Here is a 16,490-nt window from a genome sequence, read left to right as displayed (position 1 = left end):
AAAGGTGAATTTATCTCCCAGTGTCTGGTGGAAAGTAGACTGAACAAGGTGTTCCTCTTGGATTTTGCTGTGCTTAGGTCCATTCAGTTTTTTTATCCCGAAAAACTCCCCAGTCCTTAACAATTACAAGAATACCCATAACATGATGCAGCCACCACTATGCTTGAAAATATAGAGTGGTACTCGCGAATGTGTTGTATTGGATTTGCCCCGAACAAAAAGTGAATTGCTTTGCCACATTTCTTTCAGTATTACTTTAGTGCCTTGTTGCAAACAGGATGCATGTTTGGGAATGTTTGTATTCTGTACAGGCATCCTCCTTTCCACTCTGTCCATTAGGTTAGTAACCGTGAATAGGCGACTCCGGGATGCTGGCCTTCTAGGCAGAGTTCCTCTGTCCAGTGTCTGTTCGTTTACCCATCTTAATCTTTTATTTTTATTGGCCAGTCTGAGATATGGCTTTTTCTTTGCAACTCTGCCTAGAAGGCCAGTATCCCGGAGTCGCCTCTTCACTGTTGACGTTGAGACTGGTGTTTTACGGGTACTATTTAATGAAGCTGCTAGTTGAGGACTTGTGAGGCATCTGTTTCTCAAACTAGACACTCTAATGTACTTGTCCTCTTGCTCAGTTGTGCACCAGGGCCTCCCACTCTTTCTATTCTGGTTAGTGCCAGTTTGCGCTGTTCTGTGGCGGGAGTAGTACACAGCGTTGTACGAGATATTCAGTTTCTTGGCAATTTCTCGCATGGAATAGCCTTCATTTCTCAGACCAAGAAAAGACTGACGAGTTTCAGAAGAAAGGTCATTGTTTCTGGCCATTTTGAGCCTGAAATCGAACCCACAAATGCTGATTTATTTTATTTTTTTCCTTTTTTCCCCCACCTTTTATTCAACCAGGTAGGCCAGTTGAGAACAAGTTCTCATTTACAACTGCGACCTGGCCAAGATGATAAAGCTAAGCAGTGCGACACAAACAACAGCGTTACACATTGATTGTATGTTTGTTAATCACATAACACAATAGAAAAATCTATATACAGTGTGTGCAAATGTAGTAAGCTTAGGGGGGTAAGGCAATAAATAGGCCATAGTGGTGAAATAATTACAATGTAGCAATTAAACACTGGAGTGATAGATGTGCAGAAGATGAATGTGCAAGTAGAGATACTAGGGTGCAAAGGAGCAACAACAAAAAAATAACAATATGGGGATGAGGTAGTTGGGTGGGCTATTTAAGATGGGCTGTGTACAGGTGCAATGATCGGTAAGCTGTTCTGACAGCTGATGCTTAGGTTAGTGAGGGAGATATAAGGCTTCAGTGATTTTATTTTTTTATATTTTTTTGCAATGCGTTCCAGTCATTGGCAGCAGAGAACTGGAAGGAAAGGCGGTCAAAGAAGGTGTTGGCTTTGGGGATGACCAGTGAAATATACCTGCTGGAGCACGTGCTACGGGTGAGTGCCCCTATGGTGACCAGTGAGCTGAGATAAGGCGGGGCTTTACCTAGCAAAGACTTGTAGATGACCTGGAGCCGGTGGGTTTGGCGACGAATATGAAGCGAGGACCAGTCAACGAGAGCATACAGGTCGCAGTAGTGGGTAGTATATGGGGCATTGGTGATAAAACGGATGGCACTGTGATAGATTGCATCCAATTTGTTGAGTAGAGTGTTGGAGGCTATTTTGTAAATGACATTGCCGAAGTCAAGGATCAGTAGGATAGTCAGTTTTACGAGGGTATGTTTGGCAGCATGAATGAAGGATGCTTTGTTGAGAAATAAGATTCTAGATTCTAGATTTAATTTTGGATTGGAGATGCTTAATGTGAGTCTGGAAGGAGAGTTTACAGTCTAACCAGACACCTAGGAATATGTGAACAACTACAAATACCTAAGTCAGAACTGTCCAGCGTAGTGATGCTAGACGGGCGGGGGGGTGCGGGCAGCGATATGTTGAAGAGCATGCATTTAGTTTTACTTGCATTTAAGAGCAGTTGGAGGCCACGGAAGGAGAGTTGTATGGCATTGAAGCTCGTCTGGAGGTTTGTTAAGTGTCCAAAGAAGGGCCAGATGTATACAGAATGCTGTCGTCTGCGTAGAGGTGTATCGGAGAATCACCTGCAGCAAGAGCGACATTGTGGCGAAATCCTGCACGGAGCCTTCACCGTGCGCTGCCACTTTAAGAGTGCATCAGCAGTAAGGAAGGAAATTAAGACAGCTCTTTGGGGAGGAGCTCTTGGGTGGCGCGACATTTTGATTGTGTGTGCTATGCTGCAGAAGTTTGTTTTCAGCGTGTGTAGATTATAAAGTATTTAACTCAATCATCAGTGTGATCGCTCTAGGTCGTGGTTGTTTTCGTTTGGGACTGCGCCGGTTATGGATCGCATGGATTAGTAGCAACATTGTTGCGAAGCTTTGACATACAAACCATCTTCCGATGGTCAAGCGCAGTCAAGTCTGGAGTGAACCAAGGACTATATCTGTTCTTAGTTCTACTTTTTTTTTTTTATGCTGAGCTATATTCAATGAACAGCATTCTTGCATAGGTATTCCTATTTTCCAGATGGGATAGGGCAGTGTGATGGCGATTTAATCGTCTGTGGACCTATTTGTGCGGTAAGCAAATTAAAGTGGGTCTAGGGTGATGGGTAAGGTGGAGGTGATATGATCCTTGACTAGCCTCTCAAAGCACTTCATGATGACAGAAGTGAGTGCTATGGGGTGATAGTAATTTAGTTAAGTTTCCTTTGCCTTCTTGGGTACAGGAACGATGGTGGCCATCTTGAAGTGTGTATTTATTTATATATATATATGTATGTATGTGTGTGTGTATGTATATATATATATATATATATATATATATATATATATATATTATTTATACATACATACATACATACATACATACATACATACATACATACATACATACATACATACATACATATATATATATATATATATATATATATATATATATATATATATATATATATATATATATATATATATATATATATATATATATATATATATATATATATATATATATATATATATATATATATATATAGTTGGAGTCGGAAGCTTACATACACCTTAGCCAAATACATTTAAACTCAGTTTTTCACAATTCCTGACATTTCATTCCAGTAAATATTCCCTGTCTTAGGTCAGTTAGGATCACCACTTTATTTTAAGAATGTGAATGTCAGAATAATAGTAGAGAGAATGGTTTATTTCAGCTTTTATTTCTTTCATCACATTCCCAGTGGGTCAGAAGTTTACATACACTCAATTAGTATTTGGTAGCATTGCCTTTAAATTGTTTAACTTGGGTCAAATGTTTCAGGTAGCCTTCCACAAGCTTCACACAATAAGTAGTTTTGGCCCATTCCTCCTGACAGAGCTGGTGTAATTGAGTCAGGTTTGTAGGCCTCCTTGCTCACACACGCTTTTTCAGTTCTGCAAACACATTTTCTACAGGATTGAGGTCAGGGCTTTGTGATGGCCACTCCAATACCTTGACTTTGTTGTCCTTAAGCCATTTTGCCACAACTTTGGAAAATGCTTGGGGTCATTGTCCATTTGGAAGACCCATTTGCGACCAAGCTTTAACTTCCTGACTGATGTCTTGAGATGTTGCTTCAATATATTCACATAATTTTCCTCCCTCATGATGCCATCTATTTTGTGAGGTGCACCAGACCCTCCTGCAGCAAAGCACCCCCACAACATGATTCTGCCATCCCCGTGATTCACGGTTGGGATGGTGTTCTTCGGCTTGCAAGCTTCCTTCCCCCTTATCCTCCAAACATAATGATGGTCTATATGGCCAAACAGTTCTATTTTTGTTTCATCAGACCAGAGGACATTTCTCCAAAAAGTACGATCTTTGTCCCCATGTACAGTTGCAAATTGTAGTCTGGCTTTTTTATGGCGGTTTTGGAGCAGTGGCTTCTGCCTTGCTGAGTGGCCTTCCAGGTTGTGTCGATATAGGACTCGTTTTACTGTGGCTATAGATACTTTTGTACCTGTTTCCTCCAGCATCTTCGCAAGGTCCTTTGCTGCTGTTCTGGGATGATTTGCACTTTTTGCACCAAAGTACGTTCATCTCTAGGAGACAGAACGCGTCTCCTTCCTGAGCAGTATGATGGCTGCGTGGTCCCATGGTGTTTATACTTGTGTACTATTGTTTGTACAGATGAACGTGGTACCTTCAGGCGTTTGGAAATTGCTCCCAAGGATGAACCAGAATTGTGGAGGTCTACAATTTTTTTCTGAGGTCTTGGCTGATTTATTTTGATTTTCCCATGATGTCAAGCAAAGAGGCACTGAGTTTGAAGGTAGGCCTTGAAATACATCCACAGATACACATCCAATTGACTCAAATTATGTCAATTAGCCTATCAGAAGCTTCTAAAGCCATTACATTATTTTCTGGAATTTTAAAAGCTGTTTAAAGGCACAGGCAACTTATTGTATGTAAACTTCTGACCCACTGGAATTGTGATACAGTGAAATAATCTGTGTGAACAATTGTTGGGAAAATTACTTGTGTCATGCACAAAGTACAGTCGTGGCCAAAAGTTTTGAGAATGACAAATATTCATTTTCATAAAGTCTGCTGCCTCAGTGTCTTTAGATATTTTTGTCAGATGTTACTATGGAATACTGAAGTATAATTACAAACATTTCGTAAGTGTCAAAGGCTTTGATTGACAATTACAAGAAGTTGATGCAAAGAGTAAATATTTGCCGTGCTGACCCTTCTTTTTCAAGACCTCTGCAATCCGCCCTGGCATGCTGTCAATTAACTTCTGGGCCACATCCTGACTGATGGCAGCCCATTCTTGCATAATCAATGCTTGGAGTTTGTTAGAATTTGTGGGTTTTTGTTTGTCCACCCACCTCTTGAGGATTGACCACAAGTTCTCAATGGGATTAGGGTCTGGGGAGTTTCCTGGCCATGCACCCAAAATATAATTGTTTTGTTTTCTGAGCCACTTCGTCACTTTTGCCTTATGGCAAGGTGCTCCATCATGCTGGAAAAGGCATTGTTCGTCACCAAACTGTTCCTGGATGGTTGGGAGAAGCTGCTCTCGGAGGATGTGTTGGTACCATTCTTTATTCATGTCTGTGTTCTTAGGCAAAATTGTGAGTGAGCCCACTCCCTTGGCTGAGAAGCAACCCCACACATGAATGGCCTCAGGATGCTTTACTGTTGGCATGACACATGACTGATGGTAGCGCTCACCTTGTCTTCTCCGGAGAAGCTTTTTTCCGGATGCCCCAAACAATCGGAAAGGGGATTCATCAGAGAAAATTACTTTACACCAGTCCTCAGCAGTCCAATCCCTGTACCTTTTGCAGAATAACAGTCTGTCCATTATGTTTTTCCTGGAGAAAAGTGGCTTCTTTGCTGCCCTTCTTGACACCAGGCCATCCTCCAAAAGTCTTCGCCTCACTGTGCGTGCAGATGCACTCACACCTGCCTGCTGCCATTCCTGAGCAAGCTCTGTACTGGTGGTGCCCCGATCCCGCAGCTGAATCAACTTTAGGAGGCGGTCCTGACGCTTGCTGGACTTTCTTGGGCGCCCTGAAGCCTTCACAACAATTGAACCGCTCTCCTTGAAGTTCTTGATGTTCTGTTTTGCTTAATCATGGTTTAATGATTCGTCTTTCCAGTCCATATAATACAGTACAGTTTACACACTCAAAGATTAGCCTACTGGTTAGTTTCATTTATTTACCCAAGAGAGCATATAGCTAGCTACGTCAATGGGCTTTTATATTTTTCTGTCATGATTAATGTGCCTATGTCATGTATTGGATAACTGCACAATAATTTGGGCTTTGTCTCATTAAATGTCTTTAATGTAGGGCTCATGAAATGTATTTTAATATATTGCTCATCAGGCTCAGGTAACATCAGGTTTGAGTTTCCATGCTAATCAAAGCCGTAATCAAATCCAAACGTGTATGCTTTATAATACTTTTAGAATGATATTTCCGGTTACCCGGAAGTACCGGGTTACCCGGGTGAAAAGGGATTTATTCTCGGGATGCAACATTTTGTAAAATACCGGTAAAATATTCAACCCATCGTCCATGCAACTTATTATGTGACTTGTTAAGCAAATGTTTATTTAGGCTTGCCATAACAAAGGGGTTGAATACCTATTGACTCAAGACATTGCAACTTTTTATTAATTTGTAAAAAATAAAGCATAATTCCACATTATGGGGTGTGTGTAGGTCAGTGACGACAAAAAATCTATGATTTGTTATTATGGATGCGCTAGTCATTATCCGTGTTCGGGGGGTTATTTTTTTCCAGCTGTCAGGACACCGCTCTAAACTACTCCACTGCCAGGATAGAATTCGAAATAACTTAATTGGCAAATTAATTTCAAGAAATGGGCATGTTGTAACTTGATCCTACTGCTACAATTGGTTAGAGCAAGGCTGTAACAATGCTCCCTTTTTATATCGCTCACATCACTTGTTGCTGTTTACTGCTAATATGAGAGATGGCTCAATGGCGATGACATTTGCTGCCAAGCCATACATGTGTGTAATATCTAGCAAGGAGAGCAAGAGTAGGAAAGAATATGAAACGGCGATCCACGTTCTGTCTGACACATCTGACTGTAATTTGAGAAGCGAGAACTAGGGATGCACGATCTATCAGTAAGCTAATCGGAACCGGACGATATTAGCTTAAAATGCCGGCATCGGCCCAATGTCTAGTTTAGCGCCGATGTGCAAAACCAATGTCAAAGCTGACGTGCATACCTATATAATGTAGGTTGATGACGCCACGAAAATACAGCGCTACACGTGCAACACAGCATTCCTAACCTAGCCCACAATGTCAGCTGTGTGGATCTATTTCGAAGTTTCAAAGGAAGATAAAAAGGCCATATGCAACGTTTGTGCTGCTATTATTTCCAGAGGGGAGAAAGTGAAATAGTTCAATACCACAAACCTAATTACTCATTTGAAAGTGTATCACCTCCAGACGTTCAGCGACTACTTAGAATAATAGCAGTAAAAACTAAGCGCACTTCAAATAACTAAACAAGTTCAAGTCGAACAGTCATTTGAAAGAGTAAGAACATTTCAGCGAGACAACTTGAAGGCAAAATCCATTAACGTCAAGATAATGGAATTCATTGCCCTTGACAATTTTATTTTATTTAACCTTTATTTAACCAGGTAGGCTAGTTGAGAACAAGTTCTGATTTACAACTGCGACCTGACAATCAACCGTTCTGTCGTGGATGATGGCTTTCACCATCTGGTCGAGCACGAGTAGGCGCTTTTTTTCAGATCTAGCCCTACCGGAGTTACACAGTACTGCTATTAGCTTCACGACTGACATTTGGACCAACGATATCAGCCCCATAAGCATGAGCACAGTGGGTCGACAAGGATTTCGTACTGAGGAAAGCCATATTGTATGCTCAAGACTGCTGGTTCTCATACCGCTGCCATTGCAATGGCATTTGAGAACATGTTTGAAACTTGGAAACATGAACACACTCCTTGCTCCATTCGAACAACTGACTGGAGAAAGAAGCTCATCACCTGCGTCTGCAGCAGACGTGATACCCTCTGTCATGGCATTGAAACGCCTGTTAAAAAAACTGCCAACACTGACCGTGAGGTTAACTTGCAAAAGTACTCTACTAGAGGCTGTGAACAAGCGATTCGGTGGCATTCACTCTGAGCCTCTTTACTGTGTCGCCACCATGCTCGATGCTTGGTACAAGGACAGCTACTTCGATGCAGACAAGAAACACGGTTTACCTGAAATGTGAGACAGCTGGATAGGATGGAAACGGACAGAGTGACACTGCGCACCGAGGAAGAGGCCACAGACAGACAGAGCTGGAACTTCACTACTTGACATGTATGATGAAATCCTGGTTGAGAATGAAACGACTGAACAAATCAGCACAGCAAGTAAGTGAAAGAAATATAGGTTTTGATTGTTTTACTGGTGACGGGGACATACGTAAATGCCAATATTTCTCTGTAATAAAGCCCTATTGTGTGGAAAAGGTCACTGATTGGCTGGGCCTGGCTCCCAAGAATTTAGGGCCTAATGAAATTATTTGAATTGACTGATTTCCTTATAGGAACGGTATCTCAGCGATATTTCCGTAATTGTTGCATGTTGAGTTTTTTATATTTTTGTTCAGTATACATGCATGCTAGTTTAAGTGTTTGGGACGTCTCTCTTTTGTCCACAGCAGGGGCATACTACCCAGCCCAACAGCAGTACACGCCCTCTGTGCCGGCTGCTCCGGTTATCATGAACCCTCCACCCCAGCAGCAGCAACTACCTCCACAGCAACAGATCCAGCCCAAAAGGGAGCGCAAACAGGTACAGGTAAACTCATCGTCCCACCTCTACAATACTTCTTTTTTTTACTGCTTTCATATTGTTTTATTGAACAGATAGGAGGAGTACCAGGTCAGTGAGTTGGATTGGAACCCATGCCCACTCTGGTAGTCAGTGAGTTGGATTGGAACCCATGCCCACTCTGGTAGTCAGTGCATTGGATTGGAACCCATGCCCACTCTGGTATGCCGTGGTCAGTGGCACTAACTGCAGGACCTCAGGCCAGGCCATGTTACACCTCTACTTAGGTAGACAATCAGGTATCCTCATCCCAGAATGGACAGGTAACAGAACTGGAAACGCCAAGAGACATTAAGGGCCTGATGTTATACAGTCAAACTTCCCGATCAACCAGAGCAGCGTTTAAATACCAGTGATTCTCCCTAAAGGAAGGGAAGGACTGTGCTAATAAAGGGTGTCAATATTTTTTTTAAACAAGCATAGTTTCAGTCAGTAAGGTGTGTTCAACACGAATGCCTTTTCCCCATCATCCACTGTGAAGGTTAACGGTGCAGTTTTGGTCTACAGCTACTGTGTCTTCCTGTCTGTCTGTCTGACCTACGCTCTTAAAGGTGGATGTGACAGGACTTGGGCTTGTGTGATGATGATAAACACTGTGATGTGGGTAGTGTTGCAATTGTCCAGGGAGGATTCTAGATGGGCCTATTCCTCGTGATTTATGTTCAGTCAGTGATTTGAATTAGATAACTCTGGACCTTCACTTGATGAACTGTAACACTAAACTGATGTGACTCGAACATGTTCTTTAGGGCTGTAGTACTGATGTGCCTCTTCTCTGGCTGTTGGTGCAGGTGTCCTCAGTTGGTCTGGATTCATCTGGTCTGTCTATTAGTGATGGGGGGAACAATAGTTACATAATTTATTATTTATCTAGGGAAGTCGGTTTTGGGAAAAAAATCGTATTTACAATGATGGACGGCGCTGGGCCCATTGTGCGCCTCCCTATGGGACTCCCGATCACGGCCGATTGTGATACACCCTGGGATCGAACCCGGGTCTGTAGTGACGCCTCTAGCACTGCGATGCAGTGCCTTAGACCGCTGCACCACTCAAGGAACCCCATATCACAATATTGTTTTGGATGATATTATATTGATACTTTGACTCAAAGTAACTATTTGTAAAATAAATGTGTGTACCTGTGCCAACACTACTGTATTTTTCATCCTATAGCTTGTTCTTCGTCTTATTTTTAAATAGTGAGCTAGCTATGAGTGATCACCTTTTTTAATTTTTTATATCTTGTCTCTCTACAGCAGGCACCCTGATGTTACAAAACATTAGGAACACCTTAATATTTATTTGCACCCCGTTTTTCCCTCATAACCGCCTCAATTTGTCGGGGCATGTCGAACGTGTTACACAGGGATGCCGACTCCAATGCTTCCCACAGTTGTCAAGTTTGATTGGATGTCCTTTGGGTGGTGGGCCATTCTTGATACACGTGTAAAACTGTTGAGTGTGGAAAAAAAACAGCAGCATTGCAGTTCTTGACACACACAAACCGGTGCTCCTGGCACCTACTATCATACCCAGTTCAAAGACACTTAAATATTTTCAAATCCAATTTTATTGGTCACATATACACATGGTTAGCATATGTTAATGTGAGTGTAGCGAAATGCTTGTGCTTCTAGTTCCGACAGTGCAGTCATATCTAACAAGTAATCTAATGAATTTCCCAACTACCTAATACACACATCTAAAGGGGTGAATGAGAATATATAAATATATGGATGAGCGATGGCCGAGTGGCATAGGCAAGGTGCAATAGATGGTGTAAAATACAGTATTTACATATGATGAGTAATGTAATATATGTAAACATTATTAAAGCGGCATTGTTTAAAGTGATTAGTGATCCATTTATTAAATTGGCCAGTGATTGGGTCTCAATATAGGCAGCAGCCTCTGAGTTAGTGATTGCTGTTTAGCAGTCTGATGGCCTTGATAAGGTGTTCTTCAGTCTCTTGGTCCCAGCTTTGATCCACCTGTACTGACCTCTCCTTCTGGATGGTAGCGGTGTGAACAGGCAGTGGCTCGGGTGGTTGTTGTCCTTGATGATCTTTTTGGCCTTCCTGTGCCTTCGGTGTCATGGAGGGCAGGTATTTTGCCCCCAGTAATGTGTTGTGCAGCTGGAACCACCCTCTAGAGAGACTTGCGGTTGAAGGCGGTGCAGTTGCCGTACCAGGCTGTGATACAGCCTGACAGAATGCTCTCGGTTGTGCATCTGTAAAAGTTTGTCAGGGTTTTGGGTGACAAGCCAAATTTCTTCAGCCTCCTGAGGTTGAAGAGGCGCTATTGCGCCGCCTTCACCATGCTGTCTGTGTGGGTGGACCATTTCAGTTTGTGATGTGTATGCTGAGGAACTTGACGCTTTCCACCTTCTCCACTGCTGTCCCTTCGATGTGGATAGGGGGGGGTTCTCCCTCTGCTGTTTCCTGGAGTCCACTATCATCTCATTTTGTTGACGTTGAGTGAGAGGTTGTTTTCCTGACACCACACTCCGAGTGCCCTCACCACCTCCTTGTAGGTTGTCTCGCTGTTGTTGGTAATCAAGCCCACTACAGTTGTCGTCTGCAAACTTGATGATTGAGTTGTAGGCGTGCATGGCCACGCAGTCGTTGGTGAATAGGGAGTACAGGAGGGGGCTGAGCACACACCCTTGTGGGGCCCCAGTGTTGAGGGTCAGCGAAGTGGAGATGTTTCCTACCTTCACCACCTGGGGACAGCCCGTCAAAGTCCAGGACCCAACTGCACAGGGTGGGGTTGAGACCCAGGCCCTCCAGCTTGATGATGAGCTTGGAGGGTACTATGGTGTTGAATGCTGAGCTGTAGTCAATGAACAGCATTCTTACTAGTGATGCACCGATATGACATTTTTGACTGATTCCGATATTGTCATCGCCCAAAAAAACGATGCCGATATTTATAAGTTTTGCATCCTTCTTCAGCATTCTAGTACAGTTAAATAGTTAACACACACACATGGACGCAGAGGTCTAAGGCACTGCATTGCATCTCAGTGCAATAGGCGTCACTACAGTCCCTGGATCGAATCCAGGCTGTATCACATCCGGCGCACAATTGGCCCAGCGTCGTAAATAAGAATTTGTTCTTAACTGACTTGCCTAGTTAAATAAAGGTTACACACACACCACACTGACCAAAAAGTTATTTTGTTGGCATTTACGTATGTCCCCATTACCAGTAAAACTTAATCAAAACCTATTTCTTTCACTTACTTGCTGTGCTGTTTCATCGTTCATTTGTTCATTTGTTTCATTCTCAACCAGGATTTCTATGGAACGCCGTTTGTGTCTTTGCGTGTCAAAAAAGATAAACGTCAAATAACACTATTTGACGTGTCAAATAACACATCTGTTTCAGTAGCTATAGTGAGCTAGCTAACTATAGCTAGGTGTCATTCAAAATAACCCTAATTTATAAGACAGTTCTTATTTGATTAATGGTGGTCGGACCCTTCTATGTGAAGCTAGCCTCTAAGGATTAGCCACAATAGTGAACTTTGCGGTTAGCCTTCAAAATAAAAGTATGGCATAATTCTAGTATTTGTATTAATTTGCATTTCTGTCAATGACACACTTTTTTATTTTGAAGGCAAACTGTAAATTCCACTATTGTGGCAAATTTTTATTGTGGCTAGCTTCCCAACACAACCCAGTATGGTTGAGCCTCACTAGCCAGATGAAGCTAGCTGGCAGTTTATAACGTTAGCTTTGGGCAACAGAGTTAAGTTGCTGACTAGCTATTTATTTTCATGAACTGAAGTACAATTTCAATAGTCGAACAACAAGTGGCAACCTAGGTAATAGTTACTCCACAAGGATTCCTAAATCATTGCTAAGAATAATGTAAATGACTGCAGGTTCTACTGGTCATCATTTTCAGGTTGGTTGTATTAGTGCTAGCTAGGTACCAAGCTAAAGCTAGCTACCCCAGAAGTTGCGGTCGAACAAATGATGCTTTATTACCAACGCGGTATTGTAAACACATCGTTCGTGGCCGGTGTTTGCTTGTTTGCAGACTTTTTTTGTACAGCTTTGACAGTGATACTGTATCTTTTTTTGACACGCAAAGACCCAAACGGCGTTCCGTAGTATGTATGTCGTGAAGCTAATAGCAGTGACGCTATTACTGTGTAACTCCGGTATGGCAACATTTGAAAAATAGCTCACTCGGTAGTGTGTACTGGTGCTCGACCAGTCGGCGAAAGCCAACATCACCCACGACAGAGAACGGTTGATTGTCAAGGGCAATGAATTCCATTATCTTGGCTTTAATCGATTTCGACTTTGCGTCTCACTGAAATATTGTTACTCTTTCAAATGACTGTTTGACTTGTTGACTGCTCGATCCACACAGTAGACATTGTGGGCTAGTTTAGGAATGCTGTGTTGCACGTATTGCGCAAAATTTTACGTGGTGGCATTACGTTATATAGGTATGCACGTCAGCATTGACATCGGTTTTGCACATCGGGGCGTTAAACTAGACATCGGACGATGTTGGCATTTTTAGCTAATATCGTCCGATTCTGATATAATCACCGATTTTTATATTGTGCATCCCTAATTCTTACATAGGTATTCCTCTTGTCCAGATTGGATAGGGCAGTGTGATGGCGATTGCATTGTCTGTGGATCTGTTGGGGCGGTTAGCAAACTGAAGTTGGTCTAGGGTGGCCGGTAAGGTGGAGGTGATATGATCCTTGACTAGTCTCTCAAAGCACTTCATGATGACAGAAGTGAGTGCTATGGGGCGGTAGTCATTTAGTTAAGTTATCTTTGCCTTCTTGGGTACAGGAACAATGTTGGCCATCTTGAATCATGTGCGGACAGCAGTTTGGGATAGGGAGCGATTTGAATATGTCCGTGACCACACCAGCCAGCTGGTCTGCGCATGCTCTGGACGTGACTAGGGATGCTGTCTGGGCCAGCAGCCTTGTGAAGGTTAACACCTTTAAATGTCTTACTCACGTCTGCCACGGAGAGGGGGGCTGACGGTGGCACTGTATTATCCTCAAAACAGGCAAAGAAGGTCTTTAGTTTGTCTGGAAGCGTGACATCGGTGTCTGTGACATGGCTGGTTTTCTTTTTGTAGTCTGTGATTTCCTGTAGAACCTGCCACATACGTCTCGTGTCTGAGCCGTTGAATTGCAACTCCACTTTGTCCCTGTACCGGTATTTCGCTTGATTGCCTTGCGGGGGGAATAACAACACTGTTTATATTCAGCCATATTCCCAGATCTCTTTCCATGGTTAAATGCGGAGGTTAGCACTTTCAGTTTTGCGCGAATGCCGCCAGCCATCCACGGTTTCTGGTTAGGGTTGGTTTTAATAGTCACAGTGGGTACAACATCTCCAATGCACTTCTTTATAAACTCACTCACCGAGTCAACGTATAGATGTTATCTGAGGCTGACCGGAACATATCCCAGTCCGCGTGATAACAATCTTGAAGCGTGGATTCCGATTGGTCAGTCCAGCGTTGAATGGTTCTTGTCACTGGTACATCCTCTTTGAGTTTCTGCCTATAAGACGGTAGGAGCAAGACGGCGTCATGGTCGGATTTGCCCGAAGGGAGGGTATGCATCGCCGAAGTTAGAGTAGCAGTGATCGAGTGTTACACCCGTGCGTAGTGCAATCAATATGCTGATAGAATTTAGGTAGCCTTGTTCTCAAATTTGCTTTGTTTAAGGGCTGTCTTGGTGTCTGCTGTCAAGGGGGAATGTACACAGCTGTGACGATAACTGACGAGATAATATGGCTGGCATTTGATTCTAGGTCGGGTGAGCAGAAGGACTTGAGTTCCTGTATGTTGTTAGGATTACACCATGAGTCGTTAATCGTGACGCGTACACCCTCGCCCTTCCTCTTCCCAGAGAGGAGTTTATCTGTCGGCGCGATGCATGGAAGAAGCCTGCTGGCTGAACCGATTCCGACAATATATCCCGAGTGAGCCATGTTTCCTTGAAACAGAACGTTACAATCTCTGATGTCTCTCTGGAAGGCAACCCTTGCTCAAATTTCATCTACTTGTTGTCTAGAGACTGGACATTTGCGTGTAGTGTATTTGGGAGCGGTGGGCGACGTGCATGTCTACGGAGCCTGACCAGGAGGCCGCTCCGTCTGCGGCGCTATTGTTTTGGGTCGGCTTCTGGGATTCGGTACTTTGTCCTGAGTGGTGGTCCAAACAGGTGATCCGCTTCTGGAAAGTCTTATTCCTGGTCGTAATGTTGGTAAGTTGACGTTGCTCTTATATCCAATAGTTCCTCCCGGCTGTATGTAATAAGATTTAAGATTTCCTGTGGTAACATTGTAAGAAATAATAAAATACTGCACAGTTTCCTAAAATCAAATCAAAGTTTATTTATCACGTGAGCCGAATAAAACAGGTATAGTAGACCTTACAGTGAAATGCTTACTTACAGGCTCTAACCAATAGTGCGAAGGAAAGGTGTGTGTGTGTGTGTAGGTAAGTAAAGAAATAAGACAACAGTAAAAATACATTTGAAAATAAGAGTAGCAAGGCTATATACAGTAGAGGTCGACCGATTATGATTTTTCAACGCCGATACCGATTATTGGAGGACAAAAAAAAGCCGATACCGATTAATCGGACGATTTTTATTTTATTTTTCTGATTGTCATTATTACAAAAAAATACAATCACAACAATACTGAATGAACATTTATTTTAACTTAATATAATACATCAATAAAATCAATTTAGCCTCAAATAATGAAACATGTTCAATTTGGTTTAAATAATGCAGAAACATTGTTGGAGAAGAAAGTAAAAGTGCAATATTTGCAATATGTGCCATGTAAGAACGCTAACGTTTAAGTTCCTTGCTCAGAACATGAGAACATATGAAAGCTGGTGGTTCCTTTTAACATGAGTCGTCAATATTCCCAGGTAAGAAGTTTTAGGTTGTAGTTAATATAGGAATTATAGGACTATTTCTCTCTATACAATTTGTATTTCATATACCTTTGACTATTGGATGTTCTTATAGGCACTTTAGTATTGCCAGTGTAACAGTATAGCTTCCATCCCTCTACTCGCCTCTACCTGGGCTCGAACCAGGAACACATCGACAACAGCCACCCTCGAAGCAGCGTTACCCATGCAGAGCAAGGGGAACAACTACTCCAAGTCTCAGAGCGAGTGACGTTTGAAACGCTATTAGCGCGCACCCCGCTAACTAGCTAGCCATTTCACATCGGTTACACCAGCCTAATCTCGGGAGTTGATAGGCTTGATTTCATAAACAGCAGAGCTGCTGGCAAAACGCACGAAAGTGCTGTTTGAATGAATGCTTACGAGCCTGCTGGTGCCCACCATCGCTCAGTCAGACTGCTCTATCAAATCAGACTTAATTATAACATAATAACGCACAGAAATACAAGCCTTAGGTCATTAATATGGTCGAATCCGGAAACTATCATCTCGAAAACAAAACATTTATTCTTTCAGTGAAATACGTTAACCGTTCCGTATTTTATCTAACGGGTGGCATCCATAAGTCTAAATATTCCTGTTACATTGCACAACCTTCAATGTTATGACATAATTACGTAAAATTCTGGCAAATTAGTTCGCAATGAGCCAGGCGGCCCAAACTGTTGCATATACCCCTGACTCTGCGTGCAATGAACGCAAGAGAAGTGACACAATTTCACCTGGTTAATATTGCCTGCTAACCTGGATTTCTTTTAGTTCAATATGCAGGTTTAAAAATATATACTTCTGTGTATTGATTTTAAGAAAGGCATTGATGTTTATGGTTAGGTACACGTTGGAGCAACAACAGTCCTTTTTTGAAAATGCGCACCGCATCGATTATATGCAACGCAGGACACGCTAGATAAACTAGTAATATCATCGACCATGTGTAGTTATAACTATTGATGATGATTGATTGATTGTTTTTATAAAAAGTTTAATGCTAGCTAGCAACTTACCGTGGCTTCTTACTGCATTCGCGTAACAGGCAGGCTCCTCGTGAGGCAGGTGGTTAGAGCGTTGGAC

At 42.5% G+C, this 16,490-nt stretch overlaps 1 protein-coding gene across 4 annotated transcripts in view; it reads left to right on the top strand.

Moving 5' to 3' along the window:
- The window catches only part of LOC139549402 (eukaryotic translation initiation factor 4 gamma 1-like), a 59,190-nt gene that overhangs the window by 18,511 nt on the left and 24,189 nt on the right, over window positions 1-16,490 (top strand). For 2 of the 4 annotated variants that reach the window (XM_071359881.1, XM_071359880.1), the window contains exon 9: window positions 8,260-8,399. In XM_071359881.1, the coding sequence (XP_071215982.1) occupies window positions 8,260-8,399 (140 nt within the window). The remainder of the gene's footprint in view (window positions 1-8,259; window positions 8,400-16,490) is intronic. The other 2 variants (XM_071359882.1, XM_071359883.1) reach the window with 1 other exon arrangement.

Source organism: Salvelinus alpinus, chromosome 22, assembly GCF_045679555.1.
Source record: "Salvelinus alpinus chromosome 22, SLU_Salpinus.1, whole genome shotgun sequence".
Lineage (NCBI taxonomy): Eukaryota > Metazoa > Chordata > Actinopteri > Salmoniformes > Salmonidae > Salvelinus > Salvelinus alpinus.
This window is presented reverse-complemented; position numbering and strand designations above follow the sequence as displayed.